At 31.6% G+C, this 13,792-nt stretch overlaps 3 protein-coding genes and 1 long non-coding RNA gene across 4 annotated transcripts in view; 3 read left to right on the top strand and 1 right to left on the bottom strand.

Moving 5' to 3' along the window:
- Window positions 1-3,353, top strand: part of LOC132704631 (synaptotagmin-12-like) — a 32,388-nt gene extending 29,035 nt beyond the window's left edge. Inside the window, exon 11 of the mRNA XM_060674756.1 lies at window positions 1,099-3,353. Within this exon, the coding sequence (XP_060530739.1) occupies window positions 1,099-1,275 (177 nt within the window). The 3' untranslated portion in view covers window positions 1,276-3,353. The remainder of the gene's footprint in view (window positions 1-1,098) is intronic.
- Window positions 3,354-4,126: 773 nt separating this feature from the next.
- On the top strand, window positions 4,127-5,323 carry LOC132705376 (uncharacterized). The gene is made up of 3 exons (XR_009619407.1): window positions 4,127-4,346; window positions 4,467-4,674; window positions 4,740-5,323. It is a non-coding gene; the product is annotated as an uncharacterized LOC132705376 (long non-coding RNA).
- A 1,561-nt stretch (window positions 5,324-6,884) lies between these two features.
- Window positions 6,885-8,231, bottom strand: LOC132704947 (RING-box protein 1A). Its single transcript, XM_060675295.1, has 5 exons — window positions 8,045-8,231; window positions 7,942-7,969; window positions 7,767-7,888; window positions 7,496-7,581; window positions 6,885-7,000 (listed from the first exon to the last, which is right to left on the bottom strand). Exons 1-5 carry the CDS (start codon window positions 8,135-8,137, stop codon window positions 6,988-6,990), a joined length of 342 nt encoding a protein of 113 aa, XP_060531278.1. The 5' UTR covers window positions 8,138-8,231; the 3' UTR covers window positions 6,885-6,987.
- Window positions 8,232-8,449: 218 nt separating this feature from the next.
- Window positions 8,450-13,282, top strand: LOC132705444 (sorting nexin-25). Its single transcript, XM_060676032.1, has 15 exons — window positions 8,450-8,645; window positions 8,697-8,928; window positions 9,283-9,458; window positions 9,512-9,646; window positions 9,692-9,864; window positions 9,942-10,113; window positions 10,162-10,408; window positions 10,567-10,810; window positions 10,865-11,154; window positions 11,206-11,379; window positions 11,438-11,704; window positions 12,053-12,186; window positions 12,242-12,492; window positions 12,547-12,845; window positions 12,925-13,282. Coding segments are annotated over exons 1-15 (2,844 nt in total). The 5' UTR covers window positions 8,450-8,643; the 3' UTR covers window positions 12,973-13,282.
- Window positions 13,283-13,792: the final 510 nt, after the last annotated feature.

Below are 13,792 nucleotides of genomic sequence, written 5' to 3' on the forward strand. Positions count from 1 at the left end.
ATGTATAAAATGTTGTTTGAATTCATTTCAATAATTTGTTGGTTAGTATATAATAACCTACAACAATGTTATGAGTAGTTAGCCCATGACCATATCAATGTAGATGTCATATTAATTAATATTCAACGTAAAAATAGATTACTTCAGTAAACTAAATTTATTTGCTATAAACAACATCTAATCTCTAGTAGATTTTTCTTTCAAGTATACAAGCTCTCCGCGGGCCGGACAAAATCTGTTCGCGGGCCGGATGTGGCCCGCGGGCCGTAGTTTGGAGACCCCTAATTATGCTACACACTGAAACACAGAAAAACACATTTTTGACGACAATTTTGATATTTTACGTACAGCCACAAAAAGTAGAAAATTAAATTATAGGAAGCCATGAAGATTAACAAAATGAGACATTCAAATGTATTGCTTAACGATCAATGAGATTTAAATACCTCCCCTTTATTGAACTTACATTCTCACAACAACATTAATTAAGGTTTTATGAACATTTTTCGGTATATATAGTAGCAGGTAGTTTGTAAATATTACATTTGATAAAGACACGGTGTTGTCGAAACAATTGATGTCGCAAATTGACTCACGAAATTTTTTTTATTAAAAAATGGTCTTACCCTTAAACGCTGTACACAATGTAAGTATTTACTGTCTCCATACTTGAAACCATCTCTTTTTTATGAACGATCAATTTATGTTTCTGAAAATTATTAATTATTATGTCTTATTGTAGCGTGTTGACGATACATTAGATATTTCTCTAAGATCGGTCCATAACCTTGTTTCTCGAGGCATCAAGTCGAACATGAACATAAAGTTAAAGTTCAGGCCGGTCATAACGAACACGAATTTATGCTACGCACGCAGCAAGTATGCGTAAAGTGTGATTTTTTCGTGGTTTTATGGTCATTTTTCTTTATATATAGTAGCAGGTAGTTTGTAAATATTACATTTGATAAAGACGCGGTGTTGTCGAAACAATTGTCATGTCATAATATATAATTTCGTGAACATCTTTTTAGTTCTTATTTATTTCTATAGTTAATAATTCAAAGTTTTCAAACGTTAAATTTCCCTTTTACTTGTTAGACTATTCAGTTGCGATTGACTGTGGCCGAAACTCCGAACGAAGAAAACACAAAGGCAATCCCAATCGGCCATGTAATAGTGGGATCTCAGGCTAGCGGGCGATCCTTAAATCATTGGAATCAGATGCTTACCGCGCTTAGAAAACCCGTAGCTATGTGGCATTCACTCCGAAAATAACTCCAGTGTGGTAACATAGTGTTGTTCGGCAGTTGTTAAATGTTATACATACATATTATGTGATAAATCAAACATATTTTGTCTCATCGAGAGTTGTTTTGTACATACGTATGTACTTATATATCAAATGCTTCGACTGGCAAATTTCTACTTTTAATTTTGATTAAAGGCATCTGCGTTATTATTGCTAATATCTAAAATACGTTATTTTGTTCACCGAACTATGGCCAAAATTTTTTCATATTTAAACTGCGGTGAAAAGTCGCTTCAACGAAAAAATGCCACTCTCCGGCGGAACATAAAATGGAGTACGAAATAAACACTAAATATGCAGTTTTTTTTTTTTTAGTTTTCATCCTGTCAGTTGAGAGATTAGTATTTCCACTATAAAAGTGAATTATCCAAGATAGCTTGTTTTGGTTAGTTTTGGTTAGTTTTGGTTAGTTTTGGTTAGTTAGAGTAATAAAAGTTAAGATAAAAATTATAATTAATATTCCTAATAAATCTTTAAAAGAGTAATAAGAATGAATCCTGTCAGTTGAGAGATTAGTATTTCCACTATTTCCAAGATAGCTTGTTTTGGATACTAGCTAATAACAATAATTAAAACAAAACAAACCAGACAAAATATAGTTGTAATAATATCTTTTTTTTTTGCTAGTTTTAATGTAAAAAAGGCCTAAATGTATGAATGTGCATAGACTTTTAATTCAGTTGTCAAAAAAAAACACAAATTAAATTAACTCACTTTTTCCCTTTAATTGGGTACCTTATACTACCTTTGTGTTTAAATTACATGTTATTTCTTAAATGTTTGTAGTTGAAAAGTGTATTTTTACAGTCGGAAATTACATTTGCAATGTAGTCTATAAATAATTGTTAACAAACTTGATATTTTCAGTAATAAAGTTTATCATTAATAGGAGACTTCCTGTCATCATCTTAGGTATGTATATTGTGACTGAAATATTTTGATTATACTATATTACACTAGGCATCACTTTTGAAATATTGATTTTCATATCAATTTGTTTTTCAAATGATCAGGAATTTATTGTGGTCTAATTTAAGTAATAAGGGGAATTTACTTCAACGCTTTTACAAGAGCTAATTTTTATCCAAAGTGACAATCTGCACCAGACATTTAAAATCAACAATGCAATTCGTGGCAAAACACGTTGCTACCGGAGCACAGTATAATTTAGCGAATCAATCACAACAATAAGCAAGTTTGGAAGCATCGAATAAATTTACAGAATCCGTAGCTAAACACAATTTCAAGTTCTACTTTAAAACTTCTAAATAATTGTCAATATTGTTTGCATTTTTGAAAAACTATACATATTTTTCTACGCACTGTATAATCCTTTTCATGTTTATCGTAACGTAATTGCTTTTTTTGTGTGACAATGTAAAGAACGTGAAAAAGTACCTCCTCCATTTTTCCCTTCATGTGACAATAACGCTATTAAACGTTTTCTGCTTTTCATATGAATATACTGTGATATATATACTGTAATGGGCACATAACCAGTCCTTTAGGTTTTATGCAAAATATTCATATTTCACGTTAATTTTGACGATCAATTTCATAAAACTTAAAGGATTTCTTTTCCTAATGTAGTAAGCTTTATTACATTATGTTATACCCTGTGATCTGATGATTAAATTTAAATAGTATATCGTTTGTTGATAAATAGGCAAATTTGTTAGTTTAGAAATATCCAACCTTCTCCTTCCATCCCACAATGACTATTTTGACACATTTATATTGTAGGTACCAGATGTGAAAAATAAAAATAGTAACTATTATCAATCAATGTAACTAAATTGGATCGCCGTTTATAGTTGCTGGTAGAGAGCAGCGAAAATGAAACGTCTACTCTATCAGATCCTATAAATGGGTTGGTTAATGATATATACATGCTAATATTCACGAAACAAATGTTTATAAAATAATAACGCCAAGATCTAAATTGTTTTGTAGTGTCAATACAGCTGTTCTTTCTCTAATTCTTATTCAAGATAAATATTAAAATACTTCTGGATTTCGAGTTTGTGTATGTAAAGAAAATATATCAACGGAAATGAGTTTTATTTTGAGAATTCCTGGATACATAATTATACAAACAATTTTCAAAACAGTTGAACAACAACAGAAGGCAAAGTTCTGATTAATTAATGACCATATGTTAAAATCAACTGAAAAAGTAATAATATCAGCACAATACGATAACAGAATTTATTTCTTAAAACCAACTAAAATGATGACACTAGCACTTACAATATTTATTAAAAAAATATTATTTACTGTTGGTTTTTCATCACCCGTGGAAACCATTATTTCTCTACCCTAATATAAATTTACATATTTCAATTTTTTGAAGAATGTATGATATGAAAATAGTTTCAAGATCTTTTTTAATTCTTAATTATTAATACCATTGGATATTTACAGAATCAACAATACTTAATTTTTCCATTCCTTGTGGCCGAGACTCTAGACGACAAATTTGTCGTGTTTTTAACTATCTTAAAATGAAATGGGAATGATATGCATACGACACACTAATTGTAATAAAATACATACAAAGTTTCCCCAAAGAAACAAATATCTAAAGATTTTAGTCGTACCGATGCATTAATACAATAATTAACCTAATTTTCAAATACTCTCTACATAAATCTATAATGTGGTTTTTGCAAATGGCAAAGTTGTCCAACATAAAATAAATTAATATTGTCAGAAAGAATATGCCAACATACAAATAGGGATTGCTAAATATTATGTGTTGTTAACTTCGATCCGTTTTTTTTTTCTGTTCTCGAACAACTTGAAGTAAGCATTTCAACCTCATCTATATCTACATCCACAGGGGTTATTATTTAGCAGACTGTAGATTAAAAAAAAAGTATTTGATTTTTACAAAAACTGACGAATAGTCTGCATTTTATGGTCAGTGGTCGAAAAATGTATGTCATTGAAAAAGGTTGACAGTCGCCTTGTCGTTTCATTCGTAGCTTTTTGATAAAAACAAAAGGCTAATTGAACCTAAGGATAGTTCACATGGGTAACTCTTTGTTATCAGTCTGCATTAAATATCCTAATGAGTTGCGACTTCAGTTTTGATATAATAATGAATTTAAAGAAGTTCCCAATTTTTTTTTTTACGTTTTATATATTGTTTTAGGATGTTCAGTACATTTGTTTCAATTGCAGTCATATAGCTACTAGAGATGTATATATAGAGAGGTCCTAGCTAGGCTAATAATACCGGAACTTATAAAGCAAAAATTTTGAGAAGGTCGTTTCAACATGTGCATGCGCGAGAGTTAAAATCTCTAGCTAATTAAACTTGCATTCAACAACCAATATGACTGCTGACAAATTGTTAATAAGTATGAATGTGGTATTTTTCAGCAGTATTTTGTCAAAATATGTCTAGATCCCATTAAATTTTTAGCTGCATTGAAATCTTCAATGCGCCTGGAATCTAAAGTTTTAAGTAAATTGGAAAAAGACGTTGAGTGCTTCCAAGGGTAGAAACGACAATTAGAGGCGCACGATTATCCTTGAACAATAAATATGGATATGGGTTTGCGTTTTGACAAAATGGTGGATGCACTGCTACTTTAAGTCCCAATATTATAAATTTGATAAAAAATGTATTTAATAACATCCCAATTGAGAGCTGGAAAAATTCAGTAAAGCACATTATAAAAATTGAAGACTTACATTTCTGTATATAACAACATAAATCATATTATAATTAATTCCAATGAGCACTCCGATATTGAAACAGAACTAGATTTAGACTTTAAAATACAAATGAAATTATATATAGATATTCCTAGCTATGAATTTAGTGTATATATTTAAAGTCATTGTTTTTTCTCAGTGTAATTTAATAAGATTATACCCACCTAAATAAACAAAATAAATAGTGCTATTTCCAAAACGTTTGAGAGACCGTCCCTACCATTTAATTAATATTAATCACCCGAGTTTTATTGCCGTCGGCAGATAACTTCCATAATTACGGGCAAAAGTCAGCACGATGAAGATTGAGACAGACTATACATTGATAGGCATTTTCGTCATTTTCCTTCCCGTTAGATGCAAAAATTTGAAAAATTTATCAACCGGAATACCACTTTCTGGGTATTATTTTTAAATTACAATTTTTATTGTGTTATAGAGGATTAAACTGTCTTATTGTTTGTATTGTAGCAAGTTTTTAATTTGACATTTAACGTATGACATCGAAAGATCTGAGAGACAACAGTATATTAACAACGAGTAAACTAATGAAAAAATTGAAAATGTCATAAAACTTGCTAAAGCGCCAATCAAAATTAAGTTCGCCTCATCCGTGTCGGCTATAACGCCTGTATTCTGCGAGACTGCAACTTGTTGGTCCTTCGGGAAACCGCCCCCTAACGTTTCTCTCTCTTAGTGGCAGTATTATCCAGAAATTTCGTTACACACTTATTCGCAAACTCGCTTTTGCCACACTCCCTTTAAACAACCATGGAATTGTAATAAATAAATAAATACCGGTGAAGGTAGATTTTCTCTTGTCGGGTAAGTTGCGACCAAGGTGAGTATTTTTTTTTCATATACCTATATAATCTGTTGATTTCGAAACATATTCAAATAGTTATGCGTTAACATTTGCAATAAAGTGCAAACTTACTTAAAATAATTGTATTAAAGATTAAAAACTAATAATTGAACTGAGGTGGCTTTTACTTGATGAAAATCCATTTATCAAAATAAATAAGATTTTCACGAGATTATATATTGACATGACAATTGTTTGGTTACAAACTACCTGTTACTATATATACCGAAAAATGACCATAAAACCATAATTAAAGTTGTTGTGAGAATTTAAGTCCAATAAAAGAGAGGTATTTAAATCTAATTGATCGTTAAGCAATACATCTGAATGCCTCATTTTGTTAATCTCAATGGCTTCCAATAAATTTAATTTTCTACTTTTTGTGGCTGTATGTAAAATATCAAAATTGTCGTCAAAAATGTGAAACTATTTCACTAGGTTCTCCTATATATGTAATTGTTTTAAATTGTTCGCGTTCTGTATTAGGTTCCGGACAAATAGAGTTTACTGTTGTCTGTATTTGTTTTTTATTTAAAATTTTATCTGTAATGGACGGATTGTAGCCGTTGTTCAGTGCAATTTGTTTAATGATATTAAGTTCTTTGTTGTAATATTTCAACTTAATTTTTATAATTTAATGTTCTTACTTTATCATTTACCATCTCATAAAACTCAAAGGATTTCATTTGTTAATGTAATTAGCTTTATTCATTATATTATACCCTGTGATCTGACGATTAAATTTGAATAGTATATTGTTTGTTAATAATTTTTTAATTACGAGGGCCGCTAATCCTAATCAGTATGATTATAGTGAATAATTAAGAAATTAGTTCTCCAGTTTTCCTGTAAAAACTTCATTTCTGATAAATCTAGCAAGCGCCATAGTGTTCATCAGATTTTTGTAACAACAAAGTGAGACATAACAGCTATTTCTCTAATACTTCTTCTGGATTTCAAGTTTGTGGATGAAAAAAAAGTATGCCAATAGAAATGACTTTTATTTTGGAAATATCTGGATGCATAATTATTGAAACAATTTTTACAGTGAAACAAAAATAAAAAGCAAAACGGAGGTTCTGATTGGTTAATGGCCATATCTGAAAATCAAATGATAAAGCATTAATAACAATACAATGCAACTATTATTAAAATTAAAATGACACAACCATCGCTTCAATATTTATTAAGATCTTTATTATTTATTTTATGATTTTTTAAAAACTCATTCAGTGCAAATTTATGCGAGAGTATAAAATTTACAATTTTGTATTTTATCTGGCATACACAACCTTGAAATTTGTGTTCTTGCATGTGTATCGTTAATAACTTTTTCTTGCTTTACCGATTTAAGATTTTTCATATTTAAAAATATAATTTCCGAATACATAATGCAATTAAATTTTAATTTTCAGAAGCAACTTTTGATTGAACCTAATGGGCATTTATGAAGAGTATCAACAAGAGAACACATAAATGAATTTCAATATATAACATGCCTCTTTTAATGGTTACTGATCTGCTTACTTACTCTTAGATTCTTACATTACAGATACACAGAACTTATGGACTTTTACAAGGTCAATAATACTTACTTCTGAAATTCCCACTCTCTGTTGTCTAGAGGACAAACTTGCCGTGTTTTTAACCACCTTGAAATGCAATGGAAATGAAATGCATGCTAAAAATTAAATTGGAAATAATCCAACACTCTTATACTAATAGATAAATAAGCTTAACTACATAAAATATTTCCCATACTGGTTTAACTGATGGATTTAATAAAACAATTTACCAAATATAATATTTTTAAACTGGTGAAAAAATCCTCAAAAAGCAATATATAACTCATGGAATCAAACTCACATTACATACTCCCCAAGCAACAGTGCACTCTTCACTAGTAGCTGAAGCCTGATTTGCCTGACACTCTATACATAAATCCATAATGTGGTTTCTGCAAATGGCACAGTTGTCCACCACAATATCTATAAATTAATATTACCAGAAAGAATACAGGTTGAAAGTTAATGGACTTTACCCCAAGCCCATAAGGCAACAGCATTCCACTGAAACACAAAGGATTTTTAAAAATTTAGATGAATTTAAGTAGCATCTGAGCATTGTCTAGTCTGTATCCTTACCTTCTTAACTTCGAATCGTTTCTTTTCTCCCTTCGAGCTACTCGAAGTAGGCATTTCAACTTCATCTATATCTACATCCATTGCAGATGCCATCACTCTTAAAGATATTAATTATAGAAAATTTCAATCAAATCACAAAACGATTGTCATGAAATTCACAAAATTACAAACTCACGTTACGATTCAACCGCGGTATTCCATGGGTCACAGAATCTTTTTCTCTTTTTGGTTACATCACGCATTAAAGCTTAAGCTCTAGGAGTATTGAACGTGTTTAGCCGAAATTAATCGTGGTATTTTGTCTAAATCTAGATCATATGGGATATTAGCAGACTGTTATTTAAAAAAAGTATTCGATTTTTGCAAAAAATACCAAACGATCTGAAATTTATGGTCCGTGGTAGCCCGCATAGGGTCAAAGAAATTTACGTCAATTGAAAATAAACGTGTCAGTCGCCTTGTATTTACAATTTTTTGATAAAAACAAAACGCTCATTGAACCTTAGGAGAGTTCAGATGAGTAATTTGTTATTATCAGTCGGCAATAAATATCCTAATGAGTTGCGACTTCCGTTTTGAGATAATGAATTTTAAGAGCGATGTATGTGAGAAAAGGATGTTACCATTCTTTACTTTTTATATATTATTTTAGGATGTTCAGTAGGAAATATGTTGTAGGCAGTATATTTCTTTCACTTGCAGTGTATGTGGTAGCACCTACGACTTTAACTTTTCTGCTTCTGTTTGTTTTTCTTTTAATTGGTGCTGTGTTAGGATCACTTTCTGCGTTATGGATAAATATAATGCTATCACCTCCTCACAAGACTATTGTGGGAGCTGAACATAATATGAAACAGTGTGATAACTTCAGAAATAAACTTATGGTAAGATTTTATGACATAAATCCTTTAAATTTTTTTGTAGAAAGGCTCAAATTGAAATAATTTGAAATATTGTTTATAATATCCTTTAAATAGCTCTTCTCAAAACATAATTCACTAATATTCATACAATACTAATAAGTTACAACTGGAGGTGCTCTACCTTAAAATATTTTAAAACAACCACTGTTGTCGTGTTTACTTAGTTTAAATAGTACCCAGAGTCTATGTTTTGTTTTGAGTTTCTGTGCAAAAAAAGAATAAATCTAAATAGTTTCAGTCTCTTTAATTTTCAAAGAAAAATGAACTGGACCCTGAATCAGAAACTGCTTTATGAATAACTTTAAATTTTTTCAGAAAGACTATGATTCCTCACATTCCCCGAAAAATCTTCAGCCTAACTTACCTCAGATATTCGGTAGAACCGTTGACAGCTTACTTCAGCAGCTTTTGGATTTTGTGATTAGAGATTATGTTATTGTTTACCTCAGAGACTATGCATATGATTTGGATGGCCTTGGGGTTGGGATAAAGTAAGAAGAAAGTTGGTTCACTTTTACTATTAGTAATAATTATATCTTTAAAGAGAGGATTTCTGGGGTGCAATAAAAACACTACATGACAAACTGTCTAGGGTTGACCACGCAAGATTAATTGCTTGTGATGTTGTTTCAGTAATAACTGATCATTTTGAAAAAATTCGTGAAGCCAAAACTAGCAGGTATGCAGTCAATTTAAATTTATAAAAATTTATACATTTTTTCAGCATTGAGCAAGATATTCCACCAGAATTTCAACTTAGTCTCCATGTAATATCCTCAGAGAAAGAGATAGAATATTTAAGAACATTGAGCGAAGTGTTGATCATGTTTTTATTGCCAAGGACCTATTCTTTAGCTCCTTCAAAATACTTTCTAAGGGAAGTATTGTGTTGTAAAGGTATGCCATTTTTTGACCATTGACATTTAAAAATATTAATTAAGTAAGTATTGAAATAATTATTTTTTTTCTGTCAGTGCTTAAGCCTTTCATTGACATGTTGACTGATCCAGATTTTTTTAATCGCAATCTCATATTGTATATTGAAAAAGCCAATCAGCAACAAATTACTCTTTCAAAAAAGGCACTGGAAAATGTTGAAGATATTGTTGATAAAGTGGATGATGCCCAAGTTTTAAAACAGATTAGGTAACTCTGCTGATAGATTGTGTACTGTGTTATATATACAAATTTTAGGTACACTGTGGTAACAAAATTAATGCAAGCAACCACTCTTCAAAATTTGAACAGAGCAAAAGGTCTTGATTTAGATAACGACAAAAATACTTTGGCTTCATCTGGAATTCAGAAATCCGATATAAATGCTGCCAAAAAACTCAAAAAGACTATTATTCAGTTGACCAACGCAAAGAATATGTGCGAGAAAAAGCTCAGTCAACTGGGTTGCGATATTGGACACCAATATGGAGACGAATATAGTAAGGTAATGGTAACTGGCCTTTTTGTTATCAATCCATGCGAGAACCATCAAATTTAAGTCTACACTTATTCTTCTCCAAAAACCATTGATTTTTCCCAAAAAAAAAAAAAAACAATAATGCTAACGCATTTAAATTGTACCCAGCAAAAATTCTATTTCAGGTATTATCACTTCAAACGGTTCTAGAAGACATTATTGGTAGAAAATATTTATCCCAATTCTTACAAACCTTAGCAAGTCACGACTTAATTAGGTTCTGGGTAGCGGTAGATGAACTGAGAGCAGCACAACGAAACCAGTGGCACCAACTAGGTGCAGAAATTTTTTATACATTTATTAGGAACCCAGTTTCAGAGATTAAAGTGGATAAAGCTACAAAAAAAAGAATGGAGGCATTTTTGCTAGGTATAATTTCTATTAGTTGATTGATCATAGAGGACGACATAGCTATTGTGATAGGTGATAAAGGCCCAGAAGTATTCTATGAAGTACAACAGCAAGTTGTTCAGACGATAGAAGATAAATACTACCAACCATTTCTTATAAGTGACTACTACAAAGAGATGGTCTTAGCAATGGAGAATGAAAGTGAATTAATGGAAAAAGAAGAATTGGGTTCCATAGAGGAGAAACAATTGTCAGTTGATTCGGCCGGTAGTATTGAAAGTAGTTTAAATGTCGGAGACCATTCAAACTACGCTCGTAGAAAGTTGGAGCAGCTGGACGAAAAGCTAAACAATAAGATACAGGTAATTCGTTGTAGCATAGAAAACGTTTATTTACTTATAGGGTTTTAAAAGGCTTTAGCTGCATTGAAATCTTCAATGCGCCCGGAATCTAAAGTGTTGAGTAAATTGGAAAAGGAGGTTGAGTGGTTGCAAGGGGAGAAAAGACAATTGGAGGCGCATCTGACGAGAACCGAAGTGTGGGCAGAAAACTTGGGCAGATGGACGGCGTTTGTCCAAAGCGTGGAGGTAGATCATTTTTTTTATCCACTTGGTATTTTTTCTATGTGTTTTTATGCGTGTTTAGATGTGCGAAGAAAAAGAGCCGCCGCAGTTTGTCTTGGTAGTTCAAATGTCCGAAAATGATTCGACCGATGGCGAAATGGGAATATCGACGGGTTGGGTGGTGTGCCGTAATCTAATCCAATTCCAAGAGTTGCACAAAAAACTAAGGCCGCTGTGTTCAGACCTACGCAATCTGGAGCTGCCCTCAAACACATTTAAATTTCTATTTGGAAAAAATGATAAGCTCTCAGTGGAAAAGGCTAAATTGCAAATTCAGAAATATCTTGATGTGAGTATGCTTTGCGAGTTGCTGGCGAAGGAACAAACGCTCGATCACACAGGATGTCAGAAACATAAACAATAGACCGCCTCTGGTGAAATAAAAAACCCAAATATGCATATAAATGGGCCCACAATACACAAATGTATCAAATTTCCAATTAACTCAAAAAAAATGTAATACCGTGAGTTAAAATCTTTGTTTTGTTCACTTTTGTCCGTCATGCTCCGCCAAATATTCAGAGCCATTTTAATGAGGACATGTGCTTTTCGTATTCCATGACTTTGGTTCTCTTAGCGCCAGTTATTTCCACATATTATTTCTTTTACAATTTTCAGTTTCAAATTTGCCTTTTAGTTTGTTTTAAAAGACGATAGACTAAATCAAAGCGAAGCGATTTATTCGTTTCTGAGTCCAAGTTCTGAGCATTTGAAGCATTCAACACCCAGTCCGAAGAAGTCAAGATTTTCCTTTTCTACTTTGTTTAAAAGGTAACTTCAAAGTAAAGTAAGGTAGAGTAGATTTAAAAATGGAGAAACTCTTTAGCGCCAGTGAACAGAATACAACATTCTCGTTACTGAAAGACAGTTCTGAGGAAGATATATCGTGCCTCGATTCCGTGGGAGTTGATTCGGCAGATTTTGTTAAACCAAATGGACATTTCATAAAAGTATGCGAAGATGGTAAAGATTCGATAGCCGAACCGCTTTATGCCCTTTTAAGCGAGTTGTTCGATATGAGAGGAGTGTTTAAATATCTTAGAAAAACATTGATCGCATTTGTCCAAGTCACTTATGGTAATTTTTGGATACGACTCGGAACTCCGACAAATCTAAAAACTATTATTTCAGGCCGCAACATAAACCGTCAAATCTACGAGACAATCTCTTGGTGGTTCTCAGAAGAAATGCTGCATTATTACATAGCGTTAATATTGAAAAATTTTTGGCCCGGTGGCGCTCTGGCGCCGTTTGGGCCTGAGCGTACCAAAGAACAAAGACTGGCAACTATGCAAAAGGCGCAGGAGATGCTTGTGAACAATGTACCTGAAGTATTGACGACATTAGTGGGAACAACGGCGGGTAGAAACGGGGCCAAAAAACTGTTCGATACTTTGCAAGAGAAAAACTTGAATAAGCACTTATTTTATGTATGTATTAATGAATCCTTTAGAATTAATTTTTTTTCAATTTTCAATTAAATTTATTGTTGTTAACTTTTTTTTACAGGAAATTCTAGAAGCTGCTTTGGATGCGGTGTTTCCTGAAATCAGCTAATTTTTATCATTTTTGACAGTGAAAACAGTATTTTATTAATACTTAATAATTTTATTACCATAAGCTTTAATCTTGTTACCAAAGTTTATATTTTATGTAGCCATATTTTGTTATTGATCTACAATTTTAGTAACTATGTGTTTTTTGTAATAGGAAAAACTATTCTTTTTAAAAAATGTATCTTAACAAATACAATTAATTTTCCTTGGGGGAGCTTTCAGTTATAATAAAAAAATAACAAAACCAATCCCGCAATTTAAAATGTGATTTATGATTGGCTTGGATAGGTAAATATTGACCATTGGCCTCATATTTCTTGTTTTTTTGTCCTTCATCCACTTTCCCGTCATGAAAATCAAACAAACTAAATTACTGATATATTTTATTTAGTGAAGATGAAAGGAGACACTCTTAGAAAAATAATTTTTAGCTTTAATAGATTGGCAGCATTATCATTCACATTTGTCCTTCATGCCCCCTAAAATTTGCAGTTTCCCCTCATAACAATGAAATAAATTAAAATACAAATAAAATAAAATGATATCTTTATTCAATGAAGATGGACGAAAGGTGAAACACAAAAATATTCTTTAAATTTAATAGGTTGGCATCATTTTCTCCACTCACTTTTGTCCCTCATGCCCCTTAAAATTTGCATTTTCCCCTCATGAAAAATCAAACAAATTAAAACACTTTATCAAATATTTTTATTCAGTGAAGATGAAAGGACAGACACAAAAATAATCTTTAACTTTAATAGGTTGGTATCATGATAATTCACTTTTGTCCTTCTTGTCCCTTAAAATGTGCATTTTCCCCC

The sequence above is a fragment of the Cylas formicarius genome, unplaced genomic scaffold (genome assembly GCF_029955315.1).
Source record: "Cylas formicarius isolate icCylForm1 unplaced genomic scaffold, icCylForm1.1 PGA_scaffold_7__23_contigs__length_41026272, whole genome shotgun sequence".
Lineage (NCBI taxonomy): Eukaryota > Metazoa > Arthropoda > Insecta > Coleoptera > Brentidae > Cylas > Cylas formicarius.